The 12,302-nt window shown below is 37.1% G+C and overlaps 1 protein-coding gene across 3 annotated transcripts in view; it reads left to right on the plus strand.

Moving 5' to 3' along the window:
* The window catches only part of gigyf2 (GRB10 interacting GYF protein 2), a 351,366-nt gene extending 340,155 nt beyond the window's left edge, over positions 1-11,211 (plus strand). For all 3 annotated transcript variants that reach the window (XM_051923549.1, XM_051923550.1, XM_051923551.1), the window contains exons 24-28: positions 4,145-4,356; positions 5,874-6,028; positions 6,387-6,562; positions 9,640-9,787; positions 10,314-11,211. In XM_051923549.1, the coding sequence (XP_051779509.1) occupies positions 4,145-4,356; positions 5,874-6,028; positions 6,387-6,562; positions 9,640-9,787; positions 10,314-10,381 (759 nt within the window). In that variant the 3' untranslated portion in view covers positions 10,382-11,211. The remainder of the gene's footprint in view (positions 1-4,144; positions 4,357-5,873; positions 6,029-6,386; positions 6,563-9,639; positions 9,788-10,313) is intronic.
* Positions 11,212-12,302: the final 1,091 nt, after the last annotated feature.

Below are 12,302 nucleotides of genomic sequence, written 5' to 3' on the forward strand. Positions count from 1 at the left end.
CAGGAAGGTGAATCCAACTTTTCAAGGAAAATACAGATTCTTTATTACTGTATAGAGAAGGTAGGTGCAGTCTCAAGACTTCATTCAAAATAAGAGCTGTTAGAAGCCGCGACACAGGCAATCGTCCTGCTTTATCTTCCATCTTCAGATTAGAAGAACTTCAGCAGCTCAGAATCACCGCTGCGGCAGACGCGTTCTGGAGAAGAGAGATCAGGAGAATGCAAGGAAGAGCATTTCAAAGCCCGGTGTTAAATGTTCTAAACATTGTGCAACAAGCATGTTACACGGTAAGCCTGATCCTGCAGAGGACAACCAATTGCTTTGCCCTTTGTTTACTGTTTACCAGATGCAGCAGAGTAGCCATGGAGCCGTCTTGCGCCGCTACCATTAGAATTGCAAACCCCAATCACAATAGTCTATGTCAACTGCTCAAAAAAATTAAAGGAACACTTTGAAAACACATCAGATCTCAATTGGTGAAAAAAACCATGCTGGATATCTATGCTGATATGGACTGGGTAATGTGTTAGGAACGAAAGGATGCCACATCATTTGATGGAAATTAAAATTATCAACCTACAGAGGGCTGAATACAGACACGCCCCAAAAATCAAAGTGAAAAAATGATGTAGCAGGCTAGTCCATTTTGCATAAATTTCATTGCAGTAACTCAAAATCGTACTGAGTAGTTTGTATGGCCCCCACTTTTGTATGGCCACAATGTCGGAGCATGCTCCTAATCAGACGATGGATGGTGTCCTGGGGGATCTCCTCCCAGATCTGGACCAGAGCATCACCGAGCTCCTGGACAGTCTGAGGTGCACCCTGGTGGCGTCAGATGGACCAAAACATAATGTCCCAGAGGTGTGTTCTATTGGATTTAGGTAAGGTGAGCATGGGAGCCAGTCAATGGTATCAATTCGTTCATCCTCCAGGAACTGCCTGCATACTCTTGCCACGTGAGGCCGGGCATTGTCGTGCACCAGGAGCAACCCAGAACCCAGTGCACCAGCATAGGGTCTGACAGTGGGTCCAAGAATTTCATCTTGATACGTAATGGCAGTCAAGGTGCTGTTGTCTAGCCTGTAGAGATCTGTGCGTCCCTCCATGGATATGCCTCTCCATACTATCACTGACCTACCACCAAACCAGTCATGTTCAATTATGTTACAGGCAGCATAATGTTCTCCATGGCTTCTCCAGACCTTTTCACGTCTGTCACGTGTGCTCAGGGTGAATCAGCTCTCATTTGTGAAAAGCACAGGGCACCAGTGGTGGACCTGCCAATTCTGGTATTCTATGGCAAATGCCAGTTGAGCTCCATGGTGCCAGGCAGTGAGCACAGCGCCCACAAGAGGACGTCGAGCCCTCAGGCCACCCTCATGAAGTCTGTTTCTGATTGTTTGGTCAGAGACATTCACACCAATGGCTTGCTAGAGGTCATTTTGTAGGGTTCTGGGAGTGCTCATCCTGTTCCTGTCTGCCCAGAGTAGCAGATACCAGTCCTGCTGATGGGTTAAGAACTTTCTACGGCCCTGTCCAGCTCTCCTAGAGTAAGAGCCTGTCTCCTTGAATCTCCTCCATGCCCTTGAGACTGTGATGGGAGACACAGCAAACCTTCTGTTAATGACACGTACTGATGTGTCATCCTTGGGAAGTTGGACTACCTGTGCAACCTCTGTAGGGTGCAGGTATCGCCTGATGCTACCAATAGTGAAATTGACTGTAGCCAAATGTAAAACTAGTGAAAAAAGTCAGAGGCCTTCACCTATCATTCCTGTTTTGGGGGTCGTCTCATTGTTGCAAAGCAGCGGAAACTGATTAACAACCCCCTCTGCTACTTAACTGACCAGATGCAATATCCCAGACGTTTCATTGACTTAATGCTATACTCTGATTAAAAAGTGTTCCTTTAATTTTTTGAGCAGTATATTTTCCCCATTTTCGTTTTAACATAATTTCCGTTGTATTGAAAGATTTTTATGGTCCCATGAGTTTCGTTATAACAGGATCCACCTGTACAGCAGAGCGTAGAATTTGAACATTTTTCCTCCCGGATGGCAAAAGGATTCTAGATGAAAGTCAATTATATAAATAAATAGAAAAAGAGTACCCAGTCTTTAATAAAAGTGGTATTTTAAAACTGCTTTCCATTTGGATCCTACTGCTAAACAATGTTGAACTGGAGCACACATCCTATAAAGTAACAAAAGGTTTAAAAAAAAAGTCAAATTTGGAGACATGATAAGGTGATAATCAGACTGCATTAATACACAAGGAATTTTCCTTGGAAGTATCTCCCTATAAGCTCAATCTGTGTTTAAAATAAATATAATTTCATTATGTGTGATATATTGGTCAAGTTTTGGATGGTACCTTGTTTGTATCACAATGTTTTTTATATTCTACCTCATAGGCTTACATAGGGAGTGATCTTTAAATTTGACTGAGAGCTACTGGTAGGCCAAAACGATAGCTGTGGCAGAAGCAAAGCCCTATGGATTTGAGGAGTTTGCTGAGGGTGTGGAGATTTAGATAACCTCAAAGGGGACCCAGCAAACCCTTCAACAACTTAGGAAGGGCAAGTGGGATGGTGCCGTAAGATATATTCGCAAGAGTAAGGAAATGTTCACCTAAACTGGGATTATCATTAAGAGGTGAAAAGATCACTCTGAGAAACTCTTTCAGCTTGGTTGATGGCTCACCCTTCAGATGAGGCAGTACAAGAGGCATTGTTTGAGGTAGGGTCTGTGTAAGAATCAGAGATAGCTACATTGGATCAAAAAGTTGTATACTGTAGTGCAATTAAAAGAAAACATATTAAACAGACAAAAGCCATGTTGTTTTATGAGTTCTGTTTAGTGTCTTGTGATTTGGCAAATGGTTCCCCAACTTTTGTGTATTCACTTTTTTATGAGATTATATGTTTGTTCCCATAGTAAATCTGCAAATCTTGTTTTGGGGACTTGTGTATAACTTCCTCCTCTGGATCAGCATTGTAATGATGGACATTTAAAAGTGTAGCCCTTCTTTACTTCTTGACATTTACTCTAAAAAGAGGTGAATGTATATGTGTGTGCAAATTGAGAGCTGGCATACTCTAATTGTGTAAATATCTAGTTTAATAAATTTCCCCCCAGATTACTATTCAAAATCCTTTTTACTGTATTCCCTTTTTCATTAGTTTAAATGAAGATGAAGGGCTAAAAACAAACAAAGTTAGTTCACAACCAGCTGTCTGCAACAGGCCAATTTTTATGGCACCTTCACATCAACAGTGCATGCAAGGACAGGAAAAAGAAAATTACATAAAAGCAAATAGGAACGCACATTCTGTAGATTTGAAATTCCACTTTTTAATATTTAAACAACAACTAGCTACATAAGTATAAAACATGGGATAACTGGTAGAGCTTGCCTGTCATGCTTTCACATATTCCAGAGGTACAGTGTGGTCTACCTTCTAGTGCTCACCAGAATATACAAAAATACCCTAAAAATTAAATCTGCAAATTTTGAGCTGCTGTAATTTGATATTAAATTCTGATTTCCACATACCTTTCTAATCTTTATGCAGAACCTTTACCATATATCTTCGTTTCTGACATTACCAGTTGCAGTAGCCAAGGGGTCACATTCCTTAGGGTCCAGACTATTTTGGGATACTGGAACAGAAACTTGAATGATAGATCAGATAAAAGAATGTGGATTTCCTTCTGAAAACAGTGAACCAACAATTCACTTTTGCAGTGGTATCTGATACATCGTTTTGTTTTTTTCTGAAACTTATGGCCCTAATGTATCTTGTGGAAGGTGCTTCAAGAGTGTACAGTTCAAGGGCTGTTGCTGCTTATTATTCAGTTCATGTGTTTGCATTCTTGTTATTAAGCCAACATCATTTAATGGGGGCATTAGACCAGGTGCGTTTGGTCTCATGTTCTTCATTTTCATGGGCAGGATGTGAAGGTGCCACTGTGGGGACTATATGGTTTGGGGACCTAAGTGTTGTTTTGTTCCCTGCTGGTAAGGGGGCAACCAGCTCCTCATAGTGGGGAGGTTGTTATCTGTCTTAAATGTTAGGTTTTGTTGCATTAAATCATAATATTCATTTTCAATTTTATACAATTGTTTTATTCCTCTGCAGCATTCCTCTTTGCCCAGTAGCATCAGCAACAATGTGTGGGGCTCAGTGAGTAGCAGCAGTAACAGCCAGTGGAGCAGCACAGACATGAGCAGTATCTGGGGAAACACTAACAGCAAAAACTCCAGTGTTGGCTTCTGGGACGAGGCTGTGAAGGAAGTTGTGCCTACTGCTCATAGCACATCAGCCAAAAATAAGAACAATGCAAACCATAGGTGAGTTGGCTACTGAAGCACAAATGATCAGCTATGTCAAATATTGTCAGCTAGAAGCTAATATTAACTTACCCATATTTTGTAAAGTAAATTGTAATGGTTAATTTCTTACAAACGTTGTTTGCTGGTCTTTGGGCAAACTGTAGTCCAGCTAAATATGTTGGTTAATGTGGTTAATTTTCCGGGACTGCAGAATTTGTGAAATCAATATACTCCACCATCTAAAATAAATAGCCTTGCACAATTCATTGGAGCTCAATACTAGTATTACAATCTTACAATACAGCTGTATCAGCATACTTGACAACATTAAAGTCAGTAACATATAGATAAGAAGTTACTAAAATACGTCCTTTCTAAATTGAATCCAATGCACACGGAGAGCATAATGTACTTTAGTTCATTTACATGTCATAGAGCAAAAAACTGAAACATTTTCAAAATTTTAAATGTGCTTTAGTACCTCTTTACATAGGTAATAGTATTTTCTCTGCCTCATTCTAGAGGTAAAAGTTGCATTACAGTTATGAACATATTAAAATCAAAGCTTTCTAAGCATCAACTAAATAAATTAATAATATAACACGTTTTTTACTCGCTACTCATTTTTACAGAACTTATACATTATCATTCCCATCACTTAGAGTTTAGTAGTAATTTTGATTACTTAAGTGTCTCAGCAATTATTCACACCCACTTCAAACAAAAAAACAGATTCTGTTAAAGGAAATGTGCTGAGAAATAAAGAAAATAAAAGGTGAGTAAGGTATGTGGCTAGTTGATATCAACATTGTGCTTTCTGTAAAGTGCACCTCTACTGTCTGTCTTACATAAATTATTATTTACTTGGAATGTTACATGCTATGCATGTCAATTGGCATTATTGATTGTATGCAGATCATTCAAATTATTAATTAAAATTTTTTAATATTACTGTGTTATGCAGTATAACATTATTGCTGATTAACAAATATTAAGCAGTTATTTACTCAGTCATTTATTTTTAATCTTCTGCTAAGGTTTATGGGGAAAAGGAGTCTATTCTAGCAGGACAAGCCAACTGCAGTATTTACCTCCAGGTCATCACAGTTTAATTAACCTATCTTTGTTTTGCGTCTTTCTTGATATATTTATTGTGCCATTAATGGTGTAGTTTTTCCTCAAGACATCATGTTTATAGACTTTAAGAACACTGAAGAGAATAAACGATTTTCCCATTGTATCAGAAGAAATCAGTATTCACTAGTGGAATATACATCAGAAAGCTTTTGTTGTCTTGTCCAACATCATGTTCAGAAGACAGCCAAATTGCTTGTCTTCCTGAGAAACTTTTCTAGCTGAGATATTAACGCTTTTTTAAAAAATGTTAGAAGCCTAGAGATACATTTTGAAAAGAGACCATGTTTTCTGCTTGTTCATTTGGCTTTCCTTTTAACAAAAGTTTACACTGTTAAATACTTACATATGAAAGCAAATTTAATCAGTAATTGTACCTCTGCTGTGCTTTTTCTTTCCAGCAATTCATTAGGGGTTAGTGGTCGATCCAATAAAAAGGTGGACGAGGAAGAGAAGCTACTCAAGCTGTTCCAGGGAGTGAATAAAGCACAGGATGGGTTCACCATATGGTGTGAACAAATGTTGCACAACCTCAATACAGCCAACAACCTGGATGGTGAGGGCAACACATAAATGTGAGGTATGTCTTGAAATTAATGAGACTGATAGAAAATATGTAAAGTGCTCTTACCAGTATGCCGACAGGCCTCACAAAATTTCCAAGAATGTTTTCAGGAGTAGAAAGACCAACATGTAATAATATTTAGAGTAAAATTCATTTTTATATCAGTCTCACTATTTTCATGACAGACTTTTTATGTTTTATGGTTCTGCATTCCTTAGGATTTTATAATCCTAAACAGAAGTAGTACCTCTTGTCAGTAATGTCGAATCTGTTTAGTTCCAGGAGTATATACAGATTACATCAATATTCTCCCCCTTACTCTTTTTCTTTTTTTTTTTTCTCTTTACAGTTCCTACATTTGTTTCCTTCCTGAAAGAGGTAGACTCGCCGTATGAAGTCCATGACTATGTCAGAGCATACTTAGGGGAAACACTTGAGGCCAAGGAATTTGCCAAGCACTTCTTGGAGCGTCGTGCCAAACAAAAAACTAACCAGCAACGTCCAGTGCCACAAAAACAGCAGCAGGTAGATACACGTTAAAGCCAATGTCTATCACAAAACTTCAATGACATTAGTGCTGTTGACATCGTTCAAACCAAAAGTCGAGTCAGCTTTTTCATCCCATCATATACAGAATACACAGAGAGAAAAAATGATGTGTCTCTAGAACCATAGTGCAACACAATACAAACTAAGCAGAAAGAAAAAAATCAAAGGCCAAACTGGCAATACGAGTGTGCAGTCTTCAGAGTGTTTGCTGTACAAAACTTGTAGCTGTATCATTATGAAGTTAACAGCTTGTTTGCTACCAAAAATATCTATGCCAATAATGCAGATTCTTACAAAAGTTCTTATAAAAACATTATGTTCCTAAAGATTACACAGTGTAATAAAGTACAGAAGTGCCTATACAGTATTGGGAGAGAGTTCATAACAGTGCATATTTGTAGTACAGTATATTAACACAAAATCAGTCCAGCATTTAGATAGCTGCATGTTTAGAAGTACTGCATATAGGGAATGTAATTTAAAGAGCATTATGAAAGTGTGTGTATGAGAGCTCTACAGTAGACAGACAGGGAGGGAAGAGACTTCCTGATGATCTTTGCCACTGTCTTCACTGTCAGCTGCAGGTTTTTGCAGTCTGAGGCATAAGTACATACAGTTAAGAATCTCTTCCCTGCATTCTTTTCACCATTTTCATATACTGTGTTCCTACAGTGACTGTCATAATTTGATTTATTAGTTGTTACTCTTTAATGTTTGATATCTTGTGTTTTTCATACACTAACTTGCTTCCACTTCTTACCCCTGACATCAGAAGGATTTGCAACAGAAACCTTTCTGTTGCCAAGGCAGTAATAAAATCTTGTTAGATTAATTTCAGAAATTTACCACTCTATTACTTCTTTGTTACTTTTCAGTGAAATGCATGTTTTAATTTGCGGTTCTTTTGTAAGTATTGCCCAGCAGAAATTATGTTGCTAGTTTTTGGAAAGCTTTTGTGAAGAAGCACTCTTACTCAAAAAAAAAAATATGTAGACTCTTGCTTCTCGTTTTCTAGTTGGATCTTTAAAATACAAATGGTACATGTAATCTTTACATACAATATTAGATCAGCAGAAAGAAGTGCTTTTTGATCAAATAAGAAGCTTTCTTCAAAATTAAAAAGAGGAATCTTGTCTATTGTGTAGTATTAACAAGCATTTTAATTATTACAATTAAAGTATAATTTATTAATATATTTGTTTTAATGGTGATAGAAATTGTGATGCAATTGTGTAAATTTTGCACAAAAAAAAAATAGTGCCCCTTTCTATACACACTATACAGGATGAGCCAAGGTCATTGCACGAGGTAGAGGCAGCCAAGTGCGTTGGGGTGGGGGTCCTTTGATAGGTGATTCCTTGTAGTGTTCAGTTGGCAACATGCCTTGGTCCTGTGCACACCGTGCTTTCGCTGTTGAAGCGTTGTTCAAAAACAACAAATCCATCATCACTCCACAACACGACTTCTAAATGCACTTCAGCATTCCTCTTAACGGTGACGTCCCAAATCGGAAAACAGTTCTTCAGTGGGTTGCTAAATCCATCATCACTCCACAACATGACTTCTAAATGCACTTCAACATTCCTCCTAATGGTGACGTCCCAAATCAGAAAACAGTTCTTCAGTGGGTGGCTAAATTTAGACAGACAGGTAAAGCATTGAGCAGAAAATCTCCAGGCTGTCCTTGGGCTGTACGAATGCCTAAAAACATCCAAGCTGTAAGGGCATCAATTTTGCGGTCTCCTAGACATTCAGTGCCTTTGGCATTTCCAACACGTCTTTGAGGAGGATTTTCCATGAGGACTTTAATTTTCATCCGTACAAAATGATGGTAGTGCAGGAATTCACTGAGAGAGACTGGGAGAGCCGTATAGAGTTGTGCCTGATTGTTCTACAAACCGTTCATCGAGATGCCATCGTCATATACAGCAACAAGGCATATTTCCATTTGAATGGTTGCATTAATAAGCAAAACTTTCGCTATTGGGTAAAACTTCATCAGAGACCCCTACACAGTGAGTATGTTACAGTTTGGTGCGCCGTTGCAAAATTGGGCATTGTAGGCCCTTACTTTTTTGAGGAGGGGAGAAGCAATGGTCACCATCACTTCAGAACATTACATTGAAATGCTAGAGAACTTTTTACAGCTCCAACTGGAAGAAAAGGATGTGTTGGATGCCTGATTTTAACAGAATGGAGCAACAGGTCATACAGCACGGAGATCCATTCAAGTTTTGCAGGAAATGTTTTTTGGAAAGCTGATCTCCCTGCATGGCAATGTCAGGTGGCCTTCACATTTGCCTGATCTTGCTCTCTGTGATTTCTTCTTGTGGGGCTATCTCAAGTCAAAGGTATACACACACCTACCTCAAAATCTTGAAGCCCTCAAGGACGCTGTTGATCACGAAATCACCTCTATTCCTCTTGAAATGGCCAAATGAGTCGTGCTAACGTTCAGAAATCGTCTCAGAGGGCATCGCTAATGATGGCCACCATTTTGAAGACATCATTTTTAAAACACAATGAAAAAATCTATTTTGTATACCTTTTCTTGTGTCGTACTGAAATTTATTTTATCTTATAGTGTTTTTGTAGATTTTTCAATTGTGGTACTTTGTTTTGGCTCACCCTGTATCTTACACCTGGTCAAGGAAAGAGTTTTGAATGCTCTAAGTTGTGCTTCAGGATGCAAAACATAAAGAGCACTGAATCCTGCTCACATGTTAGATTTTCTAGAATTAGTTATAAAATCAGTTAGTCATCTAGAAATATTACAGGCTACTGTGTCTTGTTGGGTAAAGAGATTACATTGAGTTGTATTGAAGAAATTCATAAATTGGGTTTTTGGGCCAAAATTTCAATATGTGTGAGCTAATAGTTTGCAAAAATATACACTTAAATAATGGTAATTTATAAAGTTATCTTAGGGGAAAGATAACTTCTGAACTTTAGTAAAAGTAGAAAATAGTCAACTGCCTATCTTTGAAAATGTATTACTTTCATCCGTCATTTTTCACAATTATATTATTTCTGTTTTTTTCTTATTCTGTTAGGATTCTGTCTGGGGAGTCAACCAAAGTTCACTGACATCTGTGTTTCCATCTAATATCACTACCCTACAGCAGTCTAACTTTGAAACCGTACAGTCTGGCAAAAAAAAGAAAAAGCAGAAAATGGTACGAGCTGACCCAAGTCTCCTAGGTAAGAAATGTCCAGGTTAATGCTTAATAATTTTCATTTTGTGATATTTTTTTAGCAACAGAGAACCTAAACCATTTGTGGTAATCCTTCATTTGATGGAACTATGAAACAAATAAAAACATTAAATACATGAAGAGGCACCAAACATTCCTTCATTCACCCACCCCCACCCAATTATCAAAATGCATATAGTGTAACAATATCACCTTGCCTGAGAAGTGTTGTTTGTATTATAGATTTTAAGATGTACCATTAATTTAATTTAAAAATTATTCACTACATAAAACTCATGTAATATTTATTAATGTTTTAAATTAGAGCAGTCTGTTCAACTGGTAGGTCAGTATGTGAGACCTGAATAATAATCAGGAAACTTCGTGGGTACTGCTAGTTTTTTTTTATTATAGTTTACATTATACAGAAAACCCAACTCAAACTTCAAAATGTAATATACAGTAAATCTAGTTAACCACTGTCTTATGAGTAATTATAAACTTATTCTTGTGTGCTTCCCCCCCAACTTCAGGTTTTTCTGTGAATGCATCTTCAGAGCGCTTGAATATGGGTGAAATTGAAACAGTGGAGGATTATTAAGGAAGGCTGAGGTGAAGATCCATGTCTCCAATCGGGAGAGCTGCTGCTTTATCCTAGTTGTCAACTCATTTGTTTAAACTGAAATTCAGTTTTTTCCATGTAAAATCTAAGAAAAGCTTCTCCCCCACCCTGTCCTTTGGCTTTGATTTAACTGAACACCGCCAACTTTCTGATTATTCATAAAAAGACTGTCAATAGTGACGAGAAACATTTAATATGATTGTCTCGTTATGGTTTGAGCTGGTTCTGTCTCCCAACTTTGCCCTCCCATATAGAGTGCCTGACTATTATTTCTCCCTGTGGTTGAGTGCAGACCAGCTGAAAAATCAAAAGTAACACATGCTGGGCATGCAATAAAACCTTCACTTTGACAAATGAGTATCACAAAAAATAGCTCCACTTCCTCTAAATATTGAAAACTTTGCCACCATCTGGCCACACTACTCCCAGAATCTTAAAACATATTCCTCCCGTTCTTAGTTTAACAGGGTCTGACTGTTAACATATTAAAGTGCCCTGTTTTAAGGGCATGTTCAACAGTTCCTAGTAGTCTATTGTAAAATATTAGCCTGTTTAAAGAATAAACTTTAAATTTCTGAAACTGTAATATAATATAATGTATGGAGGGGCTGATTGAGTCAAGCATTTTTTATTTTTTTTTTGGTTCGGTTTACTTTCCAGTCTATCTTAATGAATTGCTCTACCATTGTATAATTCTCTACTCCCACTGTAGGCATGGGTGTGTGTAATTGTAAGAAATGTTCATTTTCTATCTCCAGATATTTATTTTCCAAGATGGAATAAAAATTTCATTTTGGAGGAAGCTTAAACATGGTGTAACTTGATCTTAATCTTTTTCTTTTCCTAGAGTTACTATTCTTTTTCATGTCTTTCCCTTCATAAACCTTTGTTAGTTTTCGGATACAGCACTGCATCATGATCTTCCTAAAAGATGTAAAGCTTTATTTGTGTAGTTTTTTATAATATTACATCAGTCTAATCAGGAATACTTCAGAAATGTCAAAAAAAGAAGGTGTTTTTACTTTTTCACATCTTTAACAACTTGCTTACTTTTAAGTGATGATAGGGGAAAAGAGCATATTTTATTAAGTTCAAGGTCCACTTACTAAGGTAGGTATTGTTTGTTGAAAAGTCATGTTCTTTACAGCTACTGCTAAACCTAGTAAAAAAAAAAAAAAAAAAAAAAAAAAGTAAAACAGAATTTAGGATGATTCACAAATCTTAAAAAAAAAAAAAAAAAAAAAAAAAAAAGCTGAAAATGAGAAACAGTTATTGAACTACATGTATATTTCACCAAAGTATTTATGAAAGAAGAATTTAGTAGAATGCCTTATAGAGAAATAAAACATGTTCATTTTTTAAAGGCATTAGTTGTGTTGATAAGTAACAAATTTAAAAGAAAGAAATAAGCATCTCTTTGTAAATCTTTAATGAGTATATTCCAAAAATCACTTCAGGTGGCAGATGTATCTGACAAATGAGAAGTTACCAGTGTGACTACACACCACAAAAAGTGGCAAAATGCATTCCCTAATTACAAACTAATAAGCCTTAATTATAACTTATGTACAGTGCATTCGGAAAGTATTCACAGCGCATCACTTTTTCCACATTTTGTTATGTTACAGCCTTATTCCAAAATGGATTAAATTCATTTTTTTCCTCAGAATTCTACACACAACACCCCACAATGACAACGTGAAAAAAGTGTACTTGAGATTTTTGCAAATTTATTAAAAAATAAAAAAATTGAGAAAGCACATGTACATAAGTTTTCACAGCCTTTGCCATGAAGCTCAAAATTGAGCTCAGGTGCATCCCGTTTCCCCTGATCATCCTTGAGATGTTTCTGCAGCTTAATTGGAGTCCACCTGTGGTAAATTCAGTTGATTGGACATGA

The sequence above is a fragment of the Erpetoichthys calabaricus genome, chromosome 2 (genome assembly GCF_900747795.2).
Source record: "Erpetoichthys calabaricus chromosome 2, fErpCal1.3, whole genome shotgun sequence".
Taxonomy (NCBI): Eukaryota; Metazoa; Chordata; class Cladistia; order Polypteriformes; family Polypteridae; genus Erpetoichthys; species Erpetoichthys calabaricus.